The following is a 19739-nucleotide window of genomic DNA, read 5'->3' on the forward strand; positions in this document are numbered from 1 at the left end:
TCTTGCTAAGACATATAAGCAAAGAAACATTTTTTGAAATGATGGACATTTTTAGTCTAGTTCGTGTGTATTGAATTTTCTTTATTAAAGATTTGAACATTACATGCTTAAACGTTTAAATAGGAAACGTGCCGCGCAGCGAAAATTTTCTAAAATGAAGTACAAAAATGAGCAGGAGGACCCTTTTTTCTTTCAAATGTGCATTTTTAGAACATTGCACTCGGCGAAAATGGCGGGGGCAAAAAGACATGTTTGCTACCTCCCCCTCCCGTTCACCCCCCCCCCCCCCCCCCCCGCTTCCTACGCCCCTGAACTGTTAAGTATGTTAGACTGATTATAGACTGGAAGGCAGTACTGCAATTTTGTCTCAGAAATACATTTTTTACAAGATCTAAATATTCAATGTCCCTAATGAGACTATTATCAAATTTCCATACCCCATTTCCCGGTCTAAATTTTTTAAATTGAAAAGATATTACAGGAAAATAATGGTCAGATTTGGTTAAACTCTATCAATATATGGATGAGGTAAGGATAATTGAAAGAAAAAATGTAAAAATACATGGTATATATAGAGAAAAATAACAATTACTCATACTTTTTGCACGGTACTGGTGTTGTTGCAATTTTAATTGACTTTCCCTATATGGCCTTTGACTGTGTCGCGGTGGACCTTCTTTTAGAGATACGCAGTAAACCTTATACATGTACATAGTTATCTCACTGATAGAGCATCATTAAGGTACAGAATGTTATTAAAGGGGTCATTCAAGGTTCTATACTTGGACCGATAATTTTAAATATTTTCAGCCCACCATCTGATGATTCAAATCGCTTTCCGTCCGTGGTCCGTCTGTCCTTCCGTCCGTGTGTTTACATTTCTTGTTACCACTATTTCCCAGAAACTACTCAAATAATTATTTTTAAATTTCATATGAAGGTTCCCCGAGGGCCCTAGTTGTGCATATTGTATCTTAGGACCGATCGGTCAACAAGATGGCCCACAGGCCGCCATCTTCAATTTTGATATGTATAGTTTGTTGTCGCTATTTCTCAGAAAGCAATGAAGGTATCTGTCTCAAATTTCAAGTGCAGGTTCCCCTAGGTCCCTTGATATGCATATTACATTTTGGTAATAAGCGAGCAGCAAGATGGCTGACAGGCCGCCATCTTGGATTTTAACAATTGAAGTTTGTTACCGTTATTTTACAGAAAGTACTGGAAGGATCTATCTCTAATTTCATGTGCAAGTTCCCCTAGGGGTCTAGTTATGCATATTGCATTTTGAGACGAACGGTCGACAAGATGGCCGATAGTTCGCCGTCTTGGATTAGATAATTGAAGTTTGTTTCCGCTATTCTCAGAAAGTACTAAATGGATCTGGCTCAAATTTCATATGCAGGTTAAATTTCCCTAGGGGTCTTATTGTGCATATGGCATTTGGGGACCAACCGGTCAACAAGATGGCCCACAGAACACCATCTTGGATTTTGATATTTGAAGTTTGTTACCGTAATTTCTCTGAAAGTACTGAAGCGATCTGTCCAAATTTTATATGTACAGTTGGGAGCAAACTAAACTTGGTAATGAAGTGCACTGGAGTGCACAAGTAAAGTTAACTCCGGTTCACTAGCTAGTGCACTAGAGTTCACATTGTAGTGTATACGTACTAGAGTTAAAAACGTAGTGCACTAGAGTTAACACTGTAGTGCACTAGAGTTAACATCGTAGTGCACAAGATAAATGAGCCTGATACTCACACTTATTGCATAAATTGTACATGTACAATCTGTTCATGTATATATTTCACTGAATGGTTTTAAAAATCTTTCAATTATTTCAGATGAATTACCAAATGTACTCTGTATTAAAAATAGCATAACTAAGTTAGTATGTAAATAATTAATCTATTAAATGAAATGGTTACTTTTATTGGTGTACTTATATGGGTTTCATCCGAGTAATTTAGCCTAATATGAGTTTTAATATTAAAGTAAAGAATATACTGTAAGCTACAATATGGCTTGACCACACGCATCTTTTCTTAAGATAATTTTTTTTCAGAAAATAAATGAAATTATTTATTTATTAGGATCAAATATTTTATACTTGTTATAATACATTAACTAATAGCTACATTTATTACTCAGATCAAATATTAGATATTCTAGATATAAATAGCTATATTTATTTTAATTTATTTCATGTATTTAATTCTTTTTTTATTTGATTTTATTATTCATTCATTTGAATCATATATCTTTGTTTTTGCCATTCTAGAAATTAACAGCTATATATAATTGTATTTCACATTTAGAATGTCAGATTTTGTACAATTAGCAGTTTTGGCTAGTTACACTTTTACTATACCCTATACAAATAAGACAAAAATTGTTATTTTTTCAAAGAGGAAGTCTCGAACTCGTCCTCATTTCACATTATTTAACAAAGAGATTGAAATTGTAGATTCGTTTTCTTATCTAGGAATATTGATGAATTATAATGGGAGTTTTCATAAAACGAAATTGAAACTGTTGGAACAGTCAAGAAAAGCTATGTTTGCTGTTTACAAGAAAATAAGAAACATCCCTCTTCCTATTGATCTCCAGTTAAAAGTATATGATTCTCTTGTTTTACCAATATTGATGTACTCAGTAGAAGTATGGGGTCACGAAAATATTACAGCTATAGAAAAGCTTCATTTACAGTTTTGTAAACGTATACTCGGCGTTAGGAAAAGTACGTGTAATTACATGGTATATGGTGAATTAGGGAGATTCCCTCACTATATAGAGGTTAAAAACAGAATTATTATGTTCTGGCATAAATTGATTACTACCGATAATCTTTCAAGTGATATATATAAGTTGATGTTAAACTTGCAAACAAATAATATCATGGAATTCAAATGGATGCAAAATGTTAAAAATATTTTTGAAGAAACTGGTTTGAATTATATATGGGACTTCCAGAATGTATGTACATATAATAGAGAATATTTGAAATCTATCGTAAAACAAAGATTACAAGATCAATTTGTACAAAAATGGTTTAATGATATAGAGAATTCATCAAGAGGTCGTACTTATTCTATTTTTAAAAGCAATTTTGAATTTGAAAAGTATCTTGTGAAACTAAAGCCAATAGATAGACAAATCATCATAAAATTCAGAACCTCGAACATGCACTTACATATAGAAACTGGAAGATGGACTGGGACCCCTGAAGTAAATAGAACTTGTAATCTATGTTTTACTGATATTGGAAACGAATATCATTATTTGTTTCAATGCAGTAATGAAATGGTGAAACGTTTACGAGAAATGTATATACCAAGTTACTATTATAGAAACCATAGTGTTATCAAAATGAAAGGCCTGTTTACTATATGTAACATTACTGTTCTGACAAATATATGTAAGTTTTTGAAAAAAATTGAAATACTATTGATTGAGCATGTACATCACTAATACATATTGTAATGCACTGTTGCGCTATGGGCCCAATATACTTGTATGTTTATATTATGTATAGTGACCTCCTGTTACATACTTGTATGTCTGAGAGTGAAATAAAATCTGAAATCTGAATCTCATAAGTCGCTTGGTGAATTTTACCTGTGTACTGGCCAGGCTCCAGGGCGGGAAACCAAGCTAGGGGTCACATGTCTTTTCATGCATGACTGCCCCTCCCCTAATCCTGTAATTACCTATATGAGGCCAGTTCAATTTACACAAAAAAATGTGATTCCTGAAAATACAGGTGAACGGGTGCCCTATGAGTTTTGATTTTTGAAAAGTTACAGAACTTTGTATTTTGTCAAGAGACAACAAGTTAAAGGCCCATCACAGGGACCTGGCACGAAATTTTTTTAACCAATAGTATACATACATATATTATAGTATCTTACTATAATATATATATATATGTATACTGTTTGTTTAAAAAAAGTCGTGCCAGGTCCCTGTGAGGCCCATTACCTTTCCGGAGCAAAATATAAAGGTTTCTTAAAAAACATTAATAACACCAGAACATGCATACCGATGATCTAAAATAAGGTTACGACACCAAACATATGCAAGATTGCCTGCGTAATATATGAAAACAGTGGAGAGTCAATTCGCTGTTTTGCCGTCTGGCGCAGTGATAGTCAACTACCGCGCGGTATTTAGGACGACGACGGGAAACATAATACGACCCGCGTTATGAAAATAAACATTTTATTTATTTTAATCAAATCGTTCTGAAGGTGATGATAAATGAAGTATTAACGGTAAGTTAATAATTTTTAGGACTCTACAAAATTACAATATTTTGATTGATACATTAAATTCTGATTCATTTCTATATATATCTATGTATAAACATATGAAATCTATATTAAAATTAAGCAGCAAAATTGTGTACATTTATTAAAAGATTATTAACTTAAACTGATGAGCATCGACCTGCATGTACATTAAGATAATGTGGTGTGTCGCATATAATTCATGTTGTGTTTTAGTGTTTACACATACACATAAAATACAATATTTTTATCATACATATCAAGGATTATTTCTAACTACATACGTGTACATATTAATTATTTAATTGTTATCATATTTAATTGATGTGTAATTGGTACAAAAGTCTGTCACATACACTGATATACTTGTACTCTACATTGTACATGGGAATATATGTACTGTATATTGTATGTGCACGTGATGGGGATACAGGTATACACTGTACCCGCATAAATGACTTGTATACTATAAACTCTAGGCACACAGGTCTGTCTCACCTGGCCAACAAAATACCTTACCTGTATACCTCAAAATTCAGAATGTTGGCCAAGTGAGAAGACACCGTTTTCTCCCAATTTCCCCATATACTACCACCTGAGGTCACACCTTACCTGAGATGATCAGTCAGGCGTCACAGGTAAGGTATACCTATTTTCTTTAACCCCAGGGGGTCCATTATAGCATTCAATTCAATAGATATATAGCATGCTGTGACAGCCTCTGTACCTGATTAGTTTAGTAAAGTCTAACTGTCTACTTGACCCCATGTGGTTTTGTTTCATATAATAATAATAGTAAACCTATAGCTTCCTTTTATCAAAATACGCCTATTCTTTCAATTGAGAATAATCGTTATAATATTGTTTTTCCCCTCAAAATGAAGATAATGTATTCATGTTGTTTTGTATCTTGTTTTTATTTTATTTATATTTTTTGAGGAGATTGGAGAGGGGTTTATTAATTATGTACTATATAGTAAATGTATACTACATGTCTACATGGACATGTACATGTATATATGTGTATTCCAAACATGCTTCGAGACAATACCCCTTGGGCTCCCTTATACTCCAGCCCTACCCCAAACTTACCTAGCTATATTGTATGTGTATTTCGCCACTCTGACACTTATTCTGCCCTATGGACATGAATTGTTTTACCTGAAATTTAACTAACATGCCGGCTCAGGAACACATACGACCATTATACATACTAGTCCAAGAAAAGGATGTGATTACGTGAATGAACGTATGTAAAATCAGATATTTAGATAATATACCGTATAAATTTCTGGTAAAACCTATAATCTAGCAAGAATAAATGTAGCTTCATGAACACTGTATCTAAAAATACAAGTTATTTAATCGACAATTTTAATTGTCCATGCACACTGTTGGGATTAATATTAGTTTCATCCCCCATATTACAATTCAATGTTAGTAATTGTAAGGATCCATATGGTATCCGGGAAATTAATTCATTTATTTATTTCAAAATGAATATAAGTTATACCACAAATTTGAATATACTTGTATTTGTAAGGTTATACTGGAACATGTGTGTATCACGTACAGACACTGTAAAACTGAAGTGCACTACGTAGTGCACTAGAGTTAACATTGTAGTGCACTAAAGTTAACACTGCATGTAGTGAACTGGAGTTCACGTTGTAGTGCACTCTAGTGCACTACAACGTTTAGTCTAGTGCACTACGTTGTTCACTATGTGTGCACTACAAAGTGCACTAGATACCAAGTTTAGTTTGCTCCCAACTGTAGGTTCCCCTAGGACCTTTGTGGTATATTTTGCATTTTCGAACCGATCGGTCAACAAGATGGCTATCAGGTAGCCATCTTGGATTTTGATAATTTTCTTTCATATATAATAATATGTAGTAAAAATTTGAAAAGCAGTGAAAATATCCCTCTTTCCATTGTCAGACGCGTACGTAGATCATTATTTGGTGGGAGCCAAGATGCCTCTGGGATCTCATGGTATTAATGTTATCTTCTATTTTTCCAATGATGTTAATCTGTTTGACTATGCCAATGATAATACTTCATGATATATGTCATGTTCCTATATTTAGACTTTTGTATTTTATTACAATTTTATTTGCAATCCGGAACTTTCCGGAATTTGCAGTCCGGATGTTAGTCTAGCCTAATTTTAGATTCGACTCAGGTTGTCAACATGCCGGGCCACGGCTAAATCAAAGGAAAATTTAGGTCCCCCACAGGTCTTTTACCTTCCTCCGGGAAGTTCTGTGCTTTGGATAACCACCTTCCTCCGGGGAGTTTTGTGAATCGAATACCTTCCTCCGGGGAGTTCAGTGAAAGGAATAACTACCTTCCTCCGGGAAGTTCAATGTAAAGAGATGTACCTTCCTCTGGGGAGATTTGCGAAATAAACAAGTGAACCTACAGAAATCTGAGTCGTGTCATAAACACCACAGTAAAAGACCTGCGATCCAGACCTATAGGAATTCATCATCAACAACAATGAGTATGGCAAGCGAGACACGTACCAGGAACTTAACACCAGAAGGCGAGACAATGTTTCAAGCCGTTGTTCAAGACTATTCTAAAAAGTTGGTGAAATTAGGAGCTACAATTCATGATTTGATCCATAGGATAATCATTAATGCTGAAGAAGGTTTGTTAGAAGAATTACTCGTAAACAAATCTCTCTACATAGATGTTTCAGACAAATTCATGGATTTTCTTCAGAGGACAAGAACAGCAGATAGTTTTAGAGAACTCGCTAGTCACAAACTTGTTCGTGAAAGTATTCTTTCCAAGATTGATTCCGCAGACAGAGGCCCTCCAACAAAGGAAGACAAGGCACGGTCACAAACATCATTTTGTTCCAGTCGATCTCATAGATCCTCAGTTGATTACATACTTACTAAACAGAGACTAAAACATGAAAGGGCAAAGGTGAACATGGAGTTTATGGAAAAGGAGGCAAAAGTATTAAAACAACAAACTGAAGTCGACATAAGTCTGAAATTACTTAGATCGAAAAGAGACCTAAAAGAAGCAGAGGCAGAACTCCATGCTGTACAGGAGCTTATTGAGGAAGATAAGAACAGCCTTGATAGTCATGTGATACAGCTACGTACAGAAGCCTTTGTAAACGATACTGTGAATTTTTTAGGGAAGGATATCAACCAGGCAGATCAGCCGAGTCCAGAACCAATACAGAACCTCCCTCCGCTTCCTGATTTCAGTAACATTACAGCTGATCAATTCACCAGCCCTCCACTTCGTCCAACTGCTCCAACCTTCCAACCGGCTTTATCGGAGTTCCCATTTTCAAATCAACTGCCAAAGGAAACCCCTCAGGTTAAGTTTGTTACACACCGTCCTATAAGACCTCCAGTACAATCTACACCACTGGAGGCACACGTACCACAGTTTGTCATCCCAGATTCTCCTCATATCGCTTCATCTCAATGGGGCTCTCCTGAACAACATCCAGCCACACCTAGTCCAGCTATGATTAACAGCAGTTGTAAGGACACTACGGAACTCACCAAGTTCATGATAAAAAAGGATCTTTTGTTGTCAAGATTCACTCAGTTCTCGGATGAACCACAAAGATTCATGCTATGGAAAGCCAGTTTCAAGAACATTATAAGAGAGCTTGATGTCACTGTTACAGAAGAACTTGATCTTTTAGTAAGATGGTTGGGCCCAGAATCCTCTAAACAGGCATTAAGTCTTAGAGCAGCACACTCCCATGATGAGAGGTTAGCACTTACCAAGATATGGGATAGGATCGACAGCAGGTATGGTTCTCCGGAGCTTGTTGTACAGTCATTTCAAAGGAGGCTAGATCAATTCCCTAGGCTATCTAACAAGGATAATCTGAAGATGTATGAACTTTCTGATTTACTGACTGAGATGCAATCCTTAAAGGAAAACGTGATGTACACTGCTTCGTTGGCTCATTTAGACTCTTCAGCTGGAGTGAAGCCTATAGTCAACAAACTTCCATCGTTCGTACAGCGGAAATGGACGGACATGGCCTTTAGGCACAAGAAAGATCAAAACATCCTCTATCCACCATTTAGTGTCTTCTCCAGTTTCGTAGCGGGTATGGCTGAAAGAATGAATGATCCAGGACTTCAATTGGACCCTCCTCAGTCAACTCAAACCAAGGTATCAGAGAGTGCTACAGGGAAGAGGAGTGGAAATATGAAGGTTTCTAGTAAAAAGACTGATGTAGAGAAACAAAACCCTCCGACTCACATATGTCCTATTCACGGTGAAGGTGCCCATCACACCTTGAAAGACTGTCGCTTATTCTTATCCAAGCCTGTACCTGATAGGAAGGATATTCTGAAAAAAACATGGTTACTGCTTTTAATGTTGTAATGACAAACATCTAGCGAAATCCTGCAAAGTCACGGTGAAGTGTGAGATTTGTGGTGGAAGTCGGCACCCTACTATACTCCATATAGAAGACTACTCCCAGAATCCTACTTCAGTCCATGGAGGGGAGCATATCTCTACCACTGTCTCAGGACAACATAACAGTACTCAGGCCTGCTGTACGCAAGTGTGTAAAAACCCGACAGGAATGGGTAAATCATGTTCAAAAACTGTACTTGTCAAAGTATATCCTAATGGAGAGCAACACAAGGCTATTCGTCTATACGCAGTCATAGATGACCAGAGTAATGCTAGTTTAGCCAAAACTGCATTTTTCGACAGATTTGGAGAAAACGGTCAATATACAGAGTACACCATGGCGTCCTGTTCTGGAGTAATTCCTTGCTCTGGGAGGAAAGCCCAAGGATACGTGGTGGAGTCAATAGATGGAGAGTTTTCTCTTAACCTTCCAGTCCTCCTGGAATGTGACAATATCCCGAATAACCGGAATGAAATCCCTACTCCTGAGGCAGCTCGAGTTCATTCCCATTTGCAGGGAATCGCTCAACAAATTCAACCATTAGATCACAACGCAGATATCTTGATGTTAATAGGACGCGACATGCCTACTGCGCATCATGTCATGGACCAAAGGATAGGACCCATGGACGGACCATACGCCCAACGTCTCAAACTTGGATGGGTTATTATTGGAGAAGTATGTCTGGGCAAGGTACACCAGACATCCTATATTACTACGAATAAGGTACATACCCTCATTGATGGACGACCCACATTGATGGAACCCTGTCCTAACTGTTTTGATTTCAAAGAGGACAATCCCAGAACAACCACCTTCCCGTTGTTTGCCAAGACTCAACACGACGATAAGCCTGGCCACTCGATTGAGGATAAACAATTCCTGCGTGTGATGAACACAGGTTTCAAGAAAAACAGTCATGGTCAGTGGGAAGCACCTCTACCGTTAAGGCCAGATCGTCCGCGATTGCCTGACAATCGAGCCCAGAGCCTACGGAGAGCAATGATACTGGATACCAGTCTCCGTAGAGATCAACGTAAAACATTCTCATATGAACTGGAATTCATGTCTAAAGTCTTGGAAAAGGGACATGCAGAAATTGCCCCAGATCTCGCATCAGAAGAAGAGCGATGGTACTTACCGCTGTTTGGAATATACCATCCTAAAAAGCCAAACAAGATTCGCTGTGTTTTTGACTCCTCTGCAAAGGAAAATGGCATTTCTCTCAACAGCGTGCTAATGACCGGTCCAGATCTCACTAACAGTTTACTTGGTGTGTTACTCAGGTTTCGAAAGGATCCAGTTGCAGTTATGGCTGATGTAGAACAAATGTTCTACTGCTTTAAAGTAGTCCAGGAACACCGTAACCTTCTACGATTCTTCTGGTATGCCGACAACTCCATTTCGAACCCACTGATTGAGTATCGCATGACTTCCCATGTTTTTGGGAACTCGCCATCACCAGCAGTTGCCTCGTACGGTCTAAGAAAGGCAGCAGAGAATTCTGACAAGGACGTACAGGAGTTTGTATCAAGGAATTTCTACGTGGATGATGGTCTTACATCTACCCCTGATGCAACTACAGCCGTATCACTCATTAAGAGAACCCAAAGGAGTTTACACGAGAATGGTGGAATTAGACTTCACAAAATTGCATCCAATTCTGAAGAAGTTTTGAAAGCATTCCAGCCAGATGACATAGCTGGAGATATTAGAGATCTTGATCTTACAACAGACTGCCCGCCAGTACAGAGAAGCCTCGGGTTGCACTGGAATCTGACATCAGACTCATTTATGTTTAGTGCGGGAGTCACTGAAAAGGCTTACACAAAAAGAGGTCTTTTATCGATTATCAACGGTATCTTTGACCCCATAGGATTTGCAGCTCCAGTGATTCTACGAGGAAGACTGCTTTTCCGAGATCTTGTGGGATCATCACCCAAATGGGGACGAGCCTCTACCAGAGGAACGAAGACAAGAATGGGAAGCATGGTGCAATTCCCTCGAGAGACTATGCGCATGTTCTGTCCCTAGACAATACTTTCCTGGTGCCATTTATCAGGATTTGGGGAAGAAGGTTTGCATATTCTCAGACGCCTCAAAAGATGCTGTAGCAGCAGTGGCCTTCCTTCAGACCAGCGATCAGCATGGTATGAGCTTCTTGTTGGGAAAGGCAAAGACAGCACCACAACATGGACATACAATACCGCGCCTCGAGCTTTGTGCAGCGGTCTTAGCGACAGAGCTTGGTCGTACTATAAATGAGCAATTGGACATTCCACCTGAAAACATGCACTTTTATTCAGACAGCATGGTAGTGCTTGGATATCTACACAACAGAGTTAGACGGTTCTACGTTTATGTAGGCAATCGGGTGGACAGGATCCTCAGCTTTACGAAACCAACACAGTGGAGTCACATTCCTTCTGAAAGTAACCCTGCTGATGAAGGAACTAGATGTGTAAATGCTTGTGATCTGCAGGAAAGTATGTGGCTCAATGGAACAAGTGTCTTGACTGAGGAAAGGAGTACGTCTGAGACTGAAAGATATCCACTTGTTCAACCGACACATGACCTAGAGGTTAGACCAGAAGTCCAGGTCCTCAAGACCTCATCTTCCCCATCACTTTGTATTGGAGCTGAACGGATCAAACATTTCTCTACTTGGAAATCATTGGTAAGAGGCATCGCTTACCTCAAGTCCCTTGCAATCATCAGGAAAAACCCGTCCGTGGGACGAACCAGACAGGTCACCCCAGAACTTATTGAAAAGTCTCGGATTTTCATCCTCAAAGATGTTCAGGAACAGGTCTACAATGAGGAATTACGGTGTCTCAGGGAATCAAAGGCAGTACCTAGCAATAGCAGCATCTCATCCTTAACACCGATTCTGGACCAGGACGGCATTCTTCGAGTTGGTGGTCGTCTCAACCGTTCAAACTTTTCTTTGGAAGAGCGAAATCCAATTATAGTGCCAGGTAAACATCATGTGGCTCGACTTCTTATCGAACACTTTCATGCAGAGGTCCGTCACCAGGGTAGGCATCTGACCGAGGGTGCTGTACGATCAGGAGGTTACTGGGTGACCGGCGCCAAACGTTTGATTTCCTCAATCCTCCAAGCATGTATGAAATGTCATCGACTTCGCGGGAAATTTAGTCATCAGCAAATGGCAGATCTTCCGCCTGATAGACTTGAGCCATGTGCGCCATTTACGTATGTAGGTGTAGACGTTTTCGGCCCATGGAGCATTACTTCCAGACGCACTAGAGGGGGCACTGCACTGTCTAAACGATGGGCTGTGCTTTTTACCTGTCTTGTGACAAGAGCTGTTCATATAGAGGTTATTGAAGAGATGTCATCATCATCTTTTATTAACGCCTTACGCCGGTTCTTCTCTATTCGCGGACCTGTACGCGAGTTTCGCTCTGATAATGGAACTAACTTCGTAGGATCTACAGAAGACATGGGTTTTCAGACAATCAACGTGGATGAACCTAAATTCGCGAATTACATGTTAGAGAACAGCACTGTCTGGCGCTTCAACCCGCCACACGCGTCCCATATGGGCGGCGCGTGGGAACGCATGATTGGCACAGCGAGAAGGATCTTAGACTCCATGCTGATAGACATGAAGGGTAGAGCTCTAACTCATGAAATACTTACCACTTTGATGGCAGAGGTAGTGGCCATCATGAATTCAAGACCTATTGCACCTGTGTCTAGTGATCCTCAAGACGCCACTGTACTTTCACCATCTGTGCTACTGACTCAGAAGACCTCATGCCCATCTTCAGTGTGTTGTGAACATCTCAACCAGAAAGACCTTTACAGACATCAGTGGAAATGTGTCCAAGTACTGGCTGAAGAGTTTTGGAAGAAATGGCGGAGAGAGTACCTCCTCAACTTGCAGACGCGTACCAAATGGCAGAAACCGCAGAGGAATCTTCAAGAAGGGGACATCGTTCTTATGAAGGATCGGAGTGTCGCGCGCATGGAATGGCCTCTTGCAGTTGTTAACCGTGTGTTCATAAGTGAAGACAAATTAGTGCGAAAAGTGGAAATCCGTGTGGTCAGAGATGGCAAAACAACATACTTTGTTAGACCAGTTACCGAAGTTGTGTTTCTTAACAGCCCAGAGTGACTTCAAGGAATGAACAAATGTGGAAATACTCTTTGCTTGTATTAGAATCATTCAGACATTCTTTTATGTGATATTACCTAAGTTTATGTGCATTGAACATAACATTTTTGTTTAAGTAGTGATATAGATATATCAGGAGGGGAGTGTCATGTTCCTATATTTAGACTTTTGTATTTTATTACAATTTTATTTGCAATCCGGAACTTTCCGGAATTTGCAGTCCGGATGTTAGTCTAGCCTAATTTTAGATTCGACTCAGGTTGTCAACATGCCGGGCCACGGCTAAATCAAAGGAAAATTTAGGTCCCCCACAGGTCTTTTACTTTCCTCTGGGAAGTTCTGTGCTTTGGATAACCACCTTCCTCCGGGGAGTTTTGTGAATCGAATACCTTCCTCCGGGGAGTTCAGTGAAAGGAATAACTACCTTCCTCCGGGAAGTTCAATGTAAAGAGATGTACCTTCCTCTGGGGAGATTTGCGAAATAAACAAGTGAACCTACAGAAATCTGAGTCGTGTCATAAACACCACAATATATATATAAGGATACTCTAGAAAGAGAAAGTTAAATACTCGTGGATTGGTTAAGGAAACAGTATGAAATCTAACCCTGATAAGTTCCAGACAATAGCAAATGGCAAAAAGTCAAACAGGGAATCGAAGCTACTAGTTTTGACATCGGTGACATAATTATTCATTGTGAGGATATATATGCTGTCAAGATTCTGCGTGTAACCATTGACTCTTGTCTAAATTTTAATGCACAGGTCAGAAATAAACACTTTTAGACACAATGGAATTTTAGATACGCCTAGAACAAGGACTGTAGCAGCAATTTTAGTTTTTTAGCAGCAACAACATGGAATGCTTTGCCTGATTGTATCAGAGCAGCAACATGCATAATTTAGAAATTTAGGAATGATACAAACTGTAGATGTTCCAACTTCCATGTGCAACTAGTGATATAATTATCTGTGATACTGTGAAATTATCAACGGGCGCTATTCTATTTATCTGCCACCTAGATTGCATTTATATCTCCCATAAATGCAATCTAACAATCCTTTAATTGTTAAATAAATTACCGTCCGGATATAATTTTTTACATGCTACCGTCCGGATATTTTTACGGTCCGGATCTGTATGTTATAGGTGAGGATATTTTTCCGGTGGCTGCAGCAGCTGGCAGTCTGCAAAGTTTCATTTTTGCAAATGTTTCCCACAGTTCTAATATTTCTAAAATCCAAGGTTTGTTCATTTCCTGCATGGTCCGAATTATTCATGAAGCCACTTTTACTCCTCGAATTTCCTCTAGTTCATATGACTGAATCACTGAAGTACATGTTGATGTACAATGTAGGATATTTTTCTTGGTAAAATATTTTCATTTTATCGGGTTATTGGAAGTATAATATGAATATAAGGCAAAGCCTCAGAAGAGCGCAGTTCCATGTCATGTAAATTTATGATTATATAACATCATAAATTTATATTGACTACATTTTACTACGAGATTAACAATAAAATATATTTCATTGACATGCACATGTACAGGATATCAATAGTTAGAAAGAATTCGATATAATGCAAATGGAATAGTTCAATTTACTTTTCATCAGATGCAGAGAAAACTTGGCAATATGCCACACATGTTATAACAAATACGCGGGAATCAATGGCATCAGGTTTTGTGACGTCACTGCTGACGGTGCTGTGCGCTTGAGAACATACAGAGTATATAATATATTTGACCAATACATTTGTTGCATTGTTCTTGTATATGTGTAAGTTAAAGTAATTTTTAAGCGTATCCCGATGACACGTTTCGTCTAGTACAGAAAATTTCAAATCTCGTCGTGCTGATAACGAGAATTAAAACATGGCTGCCTGCATGGAGGCGCGAGACTTTTCCCGCGGGACACAATTTCAAAGTCCAAGGGGTACTGGAATATATTGGAATCTATATGCTCACACACGTGTTATGGTTAGTAGAGCTTCGCTCTACGGGCCTTCGGCTGCGCAGAGAGCTGCGCTCTTATCAAAAGAAGTTGTAGAGAAATTTATGGATATTGATTATAAGTCGATATACAACATGGTGTTCATGTAATCACTAATGATAAATGTGTTTCTGCTCTAAGGAATAAACACAAGTTGCACATTTGTAAGGCCAAACTTACCAAATGATCTTTATATAGGAATGTTTTAATTACCAGATCTAGACTGTATTATTTCTATAAGTTAACTAAAAGCAATGGAAATTAAAGTGTAGCGGGGGATATAACTTTATATGTTTGCTGTATACGTACACTACCGTATAATTATGTCTATAGGCAAGCTAACTAGTCAAGTTGTTTTGTCCGTATGTGTATTGTGTACCTGTGCTGTGATCTTTGTGTCGTGCATTTATTTCTCGTGAGGTGTACCTACATAAGGTTGTCATAAATTAAAACATTTTTTTCCCTAATCGAATGATATAATTGAAATAAATCATATAGGAATGCGCTAATGCGAGGATTCAAATATATTTTGGGACTCACTGATTTTGTCTGAGACTCACTGATTTTGTCTGTGACTCACTGATTTTGTCTGGGACTCACTATTTTCAAAAGTGGTGAGTCCACGACTCACAAGAAAGATATCCTACATAGATTGCTGCCCTACATGTCCTTTATGTGTGTCTGTGTTTTCTCTGTTGTGATTTTCTGTCTAGACTCGGGTATGGGGATAAATTCGGGGCAGTAATTGTACACTGGGTAGTCTGATGGATTGAGTTCCTGTCTGCTGCCAGCTCTGCTAGGTGACTATTTTATGTTTGGTTGGGGTAATTAGGAACGGGTAGAGATGAAAAAGGTAATAGGAAATAAGTTATGGTTAAAATATTTGTGTGGTTGTATGTGTGATGTATGTTGTAAATAGTTAGGCCGAAAAAAACATATGTTTGTTTAGGGTTACATTGTAAAAAAAAAATTAGGGTCGGTCGGGAGGATTTTTTTTTTCTTTTCTTTTTTTTTTTGGTATTTTTTACTCTAAAATGATGGCCAGAACTGGAGTCTGAGATCAAAATCCCTACTTATTTATATTTTTTCGTAGAAAAGTGGAAAAAACATTAGGGTCGGGGGTAAAAAATTAGGGTCGGTAGGGTAACCCTAAACAGACATATTTTTTTTGGCCTTACTGTTATATTTGTAATAAATTGTTCATTGTTATATATATATAAACATAGTAGTTTGCTCTTCCTCCTACCGACAAACAAGCAATAATACCCATCAAACCTGGGTTGCTATACACAAGGGGCATGTCAGGCGTAGTTTGACATTGCTTCAAACTTGGCCTGTCTCACTTCTGTTACAAAGGTACATGCACTTTCAATTAAAAAGATATAAAAATAAAAGGGAGATAACTCTAGAATAGTAAGTCAGCCGAAACAAATTATTAACACTAGAAAATATGCAATGTTGGGATTTATTAGTTTAACGTCCTATTAACAGCAAGGTCATTTAAGGACGTGCCAGGTTTGTTGGTGGTGGAAAGCCAGAGTACCTGGAGAAAAACCACCGACCAACCTGGCATGGCAACTGCCCCACATGGGATCAGAACTCGCGACTCAGAAGTGGAGGGCCTGTGGTACAGTATTATATGTCAGAAACAACAATACAATGTCGGCACATGATCTTGCGCACCTAAGAGTTTCATAGCCGATAGATAATTTAGATATTTTTTGATTGTTATATCATGGTGACAGCAAAGACTAAACATTTGTTTTTCAGTACTTTCCCAAAAATAAATGGTATTTCTTCAGTTTACCAAAAATAAATGAAAAACATTGACCTTACCCCATGCACGTGATCTTGCGCAGTACACTAATTATCCAATTTTAATCATATTGTGTTATTCATTTTATTTAGCTTACCATTTGAATTTCAATAAAGAAAATTGTTTGAATTATAAATCAGTTTGAAATTTTTACAAATGTCATAAAAATATTGCGCTTTCCACCATTCTTTCACTTTGGCCCCATTGTAATACAGTATGTCAAAAAAAGGCGTGTGTTTTGAAATTTAACATGATGGATTTTATTTAATTAGATTGTTCATAAGGTGATGATAATTATATAGTATTAACAGTAAGCAAATAATTAAATTTTGTGACTCTGCAACATTTTCAATCTCGTTTTACATTCTAGTTTTAAAAATAAAAAGCTATTTAAGACAGGTTATGGGCCTTTAAAAAAATTGTTTTCTCTTACCCCAAACAATGATATTGGCAGTACTCCTGGTTAGTGATTAATTCTAAACAGTTAGTACCCATTTACACCATCGTTTGTGTATTTATATGATTTAATACACACACATTTTCAAGCAATATATTTTCTGGAAACCTAAATTATAGCATCTTTTATCAGAAGACGAGTTTATTAATATACATGTATTTTTTTAACTATTGTTTCAGAAAGCTTAAGGAAAAGTCTATATATACAGTGTAGATGGCAGAAACACAATATACGATCATGAATGAAGAACTAGGCTGGGATAATAAAGAGGAAATGTTTTGTGATACAGAAATGTCCATCCAGATAGAAATGCATGGTAACAGATCTAGAGATGCTTATAGCTTTACTGAAATGGACCTAGAATATGGAAGACTCAGTAAAGAAAACAACGAAGAGCTTGATTTCTCTGATTTTTCTCAAAAGATTGAACCAAATACAAACATACAACATGAATCATCATCAGGTGCTTACAGATCTTACATTATACCACCACTGTCTTTAACACCAAGCTCAGGACATTATCATGATACTGCTGGACTTTCATCAATGAAAATTGAACCAGAGAACAGAGTCCAGACTTGTTATATAGCAGGTGCAGAACAAAGGGAGAGAACTCTGAGTGAACTTTGTGAGGCTGAGTCTATAATAAACAAAGGAACAGATGAAATCACAAATACACAGAGTGTTGGGATGAGTATTTATCAAAGGGAGACAACTACATGTATGAATGATATAGAACCAGGGGAAGGAACTCTAATCAGATCTCTAGTATCTGATGAACCATCTATAAAAACTGAAAGTGATTTAGAAGACGGAGTATATGGATCCGGACAGACTCCTGGACCTGATTTACAAACAATACCCTCTGATGTTAGTGTGTGTTCTGAGGCTGATGAAAACACAAGACAAGATGACAACACCGAACCAGGGGAGGCAACTCTAGGTCAATCTTTTATCGGAGAATCTTTAATTAAAACTGAACCTATGGACAGCCAACACGAGTTTGAGGGATTAATGTATAGAGCCAAGCAGTCTACGGCCTGTGTAACGGTTTTACTGCCTGATAATGGTAACACATTTTTAACAAAGCACTTATATTACAGACACAACCTAGAATACTACTCTTATGTGTGGGATGTATCCCTAAAATGTCAACCACTGAACTATATTACACAAATAACAACATACAGAGCAGTGCAGCACGATACACAAAAAATGTACATTCAAAACTGATATCACAACATAGTTATAGCGCAGAGCAGCACGATACAAATAAATGTACATTCAAAACTGATATCACAACATAGTTAAAGCGCAGAGCAGCACGATACAAATAAATGTACATTCAAAACTGATATCACAACATAGTTATAGCGCAGAGCAGCACGATACACAATAAATGTACATTCAAAACTGTTATCACAACACAGTTACAGACATGATACACGATCTTTAACTACCACACTACAAACACAAAAAACACAGTCCAGATTAACACTTTTGCAACATCATACACAAAATACATTATTTATTTACAAAGTAAAAACAAAGAGAGCAAAAACGTAACCAGACCAATAATTTTTTTTTAATTAGTAAGTGCAAGTAACAATAACTATACAATTTAAATTAAAACTGATTTACAATTATGTACAAAAAATGAAAGCAGTTACAATGATCACAGACCATGTAAATGAGTTAATCTCTGAAATAGGAATTTTTAAATAATGAATTCATGCATACATGTATTTCACTCACACAGATATTACTGATAAACATTGAAATGCCTTGATAATTGTGTTATACATGTATGATATATAGTCAAAGAATAAAAGGATACTCAACATCGATCCATTGCAGTTGATCCTGATTACGGCCGCCTAGCGGCCGAAACATGTAGACAATTTGTTCCTCTAAATAATAAAACCAACTGCAATGGATGTTGAGTATCCTTTTATTCTTTGATTATGTCTTCACATCCTAAGGATCTCTGTTGAATATCACGTGATATCCATCCAGCAGTCATGGCACCGCTTTTCAACACTTCAGAGCATTGGTTCTCTTACTCTACGTGTTTTACATATATGATATATATATACACTGCCCTCCAAAAGTTCTGTTACACATGCATTTTTATAGATAAAATTAAAAAAGAAAATAACTTCAATATTTTTTAGCTATCATGTGAATATTTTATTGCCCAAATACTTTTATAATTTTTCATAATAATTATGGCCCTGAGTTCATGTATTGTAATGAAATTGGAATATTTGTTGAAAAGCGAAATCCTTGTAATCCTGTTAATATTTGGTATGTCCTCCACATGCTCTAAGTATTGTCTGTATATGGTCCGGCATACTTCTGATCAAGATTCTACATCTTCTAGCAGGTATTTCATTCATTGCTAGCTGCAATGCATGTGCAGCTTCCAGTTCCCCAAGGTTTCCGCACTTGTGCTTGCAGACTTCCATACCGAGATCTTTCCACAGGTTTTCAATTAGGTTCAGGTCAGGGGATTGTGGGGACCATTCCAAAGACTGGATATTGTTTCATCCTTCCATTCAGTTACTATATAGGCACTGTGGCATGGGGCACCATCATCCTGGAAGAAAAAGTTATTGCC

General features: G+C 37.7%; 3 protein-coding genes across 4 annotated transcripts; all 3 read left to right on the forward strand.

Moving 5' to 3' along the window:
• Positions 1-8876: 8876 nt before the first annotated feature.
• LOC138305593 (uncharacterized) lies at positions 8877-10742 on the forward strand. The gene has a single exon (XM_069245896.1). The coding sequence runs from the start codon at positions 8877-8879 to the stop codon at positions 10740-10742; it is 1866 nt and encodes a 621-aa protein (XP_069101997.1).
• A 118-nt stretch (positions 10743-10860) lies between these two features.
• LOC138305594 (uncharacterized) lies at positions 10861-12852 on the forward strand. Its single transcript, XM_069245897.1, has one exon. The coding sequence runs from the start codon at positions 10861-10863 to the stop codon at positions 12850-12852; it is 1992 nt and encodes a 663-aa protein (XP_069101998.1).
• Positions 12853-13969: 1117 nt separating this feature from the next.
• LOC138306200 (uncharacterized) lies at positions 13970-18596 on the forward strand. 2 transcript variants are annotated; one of them, XM_069246598.1, is made up of 2 exons: positions 13970-14097; positions 17299-18596. In XM_069246598.1, exon 2 carries the CDS (start codon positions 17333-17335, stop codon positions 18350-18352), a length of 1020 nt encoding a protein of 339 aa, XP_069102699.1. In that variant the 5' UTR covers positions 13970-14097; positions 17299-17332; the 3' UTR covers positions 18353-18596. The 2 variants fall into 2 exon arrangements, with proteins under 2 accessions (XP_069102699.1, XP_069102700.1); XM_069246599.1 differs by lacking the exon at positions 13970-14097 and adding an exon at positions 14576-14833.
• Positions 18597-19739: the final 1143 nt, after the last annotated feature.

The sequence above is a fragment of the Argopecten irradians genome, chromosome 13, assembly GCF_041381155.1.
Source record: "Argopecten irradians isolate NY chromosome 13, Ai_NY, whole genome shotgun sequence".
Classification (NCBI taxonomy): domain Eukaryota; kingdom Metazoa; phylum Mollusca; class Bivalvia; order Pectinida; family Pectinidae; genus Argopecten; species Argopecten irradians.

What these genes read in the sequence shown, in the direction of transcription:
- LOC138305593 (XM_069245896.1), top strand. Translation starts at nt 8,877, where the DNA reads ATGGGTAAATCATGTTCAAAAACTGTACTTGTCAAAGTATATCCTAAT.
- LOC138305594 (XM_069245897.1), top strand. Translation starts at nt 10,861, where the DNA reads ATGAGCTTCTTGTTGGGAAAGGCAAAGACAGCACCACAACATGGACAT.
- LOC138306200 (XM_069246598.1), top strand. Translation starts at nt 17,333, where the DNA reads ATGGCAGAAACACAATATACGATCATGAATGAAGAACTAGGCTGGGAT.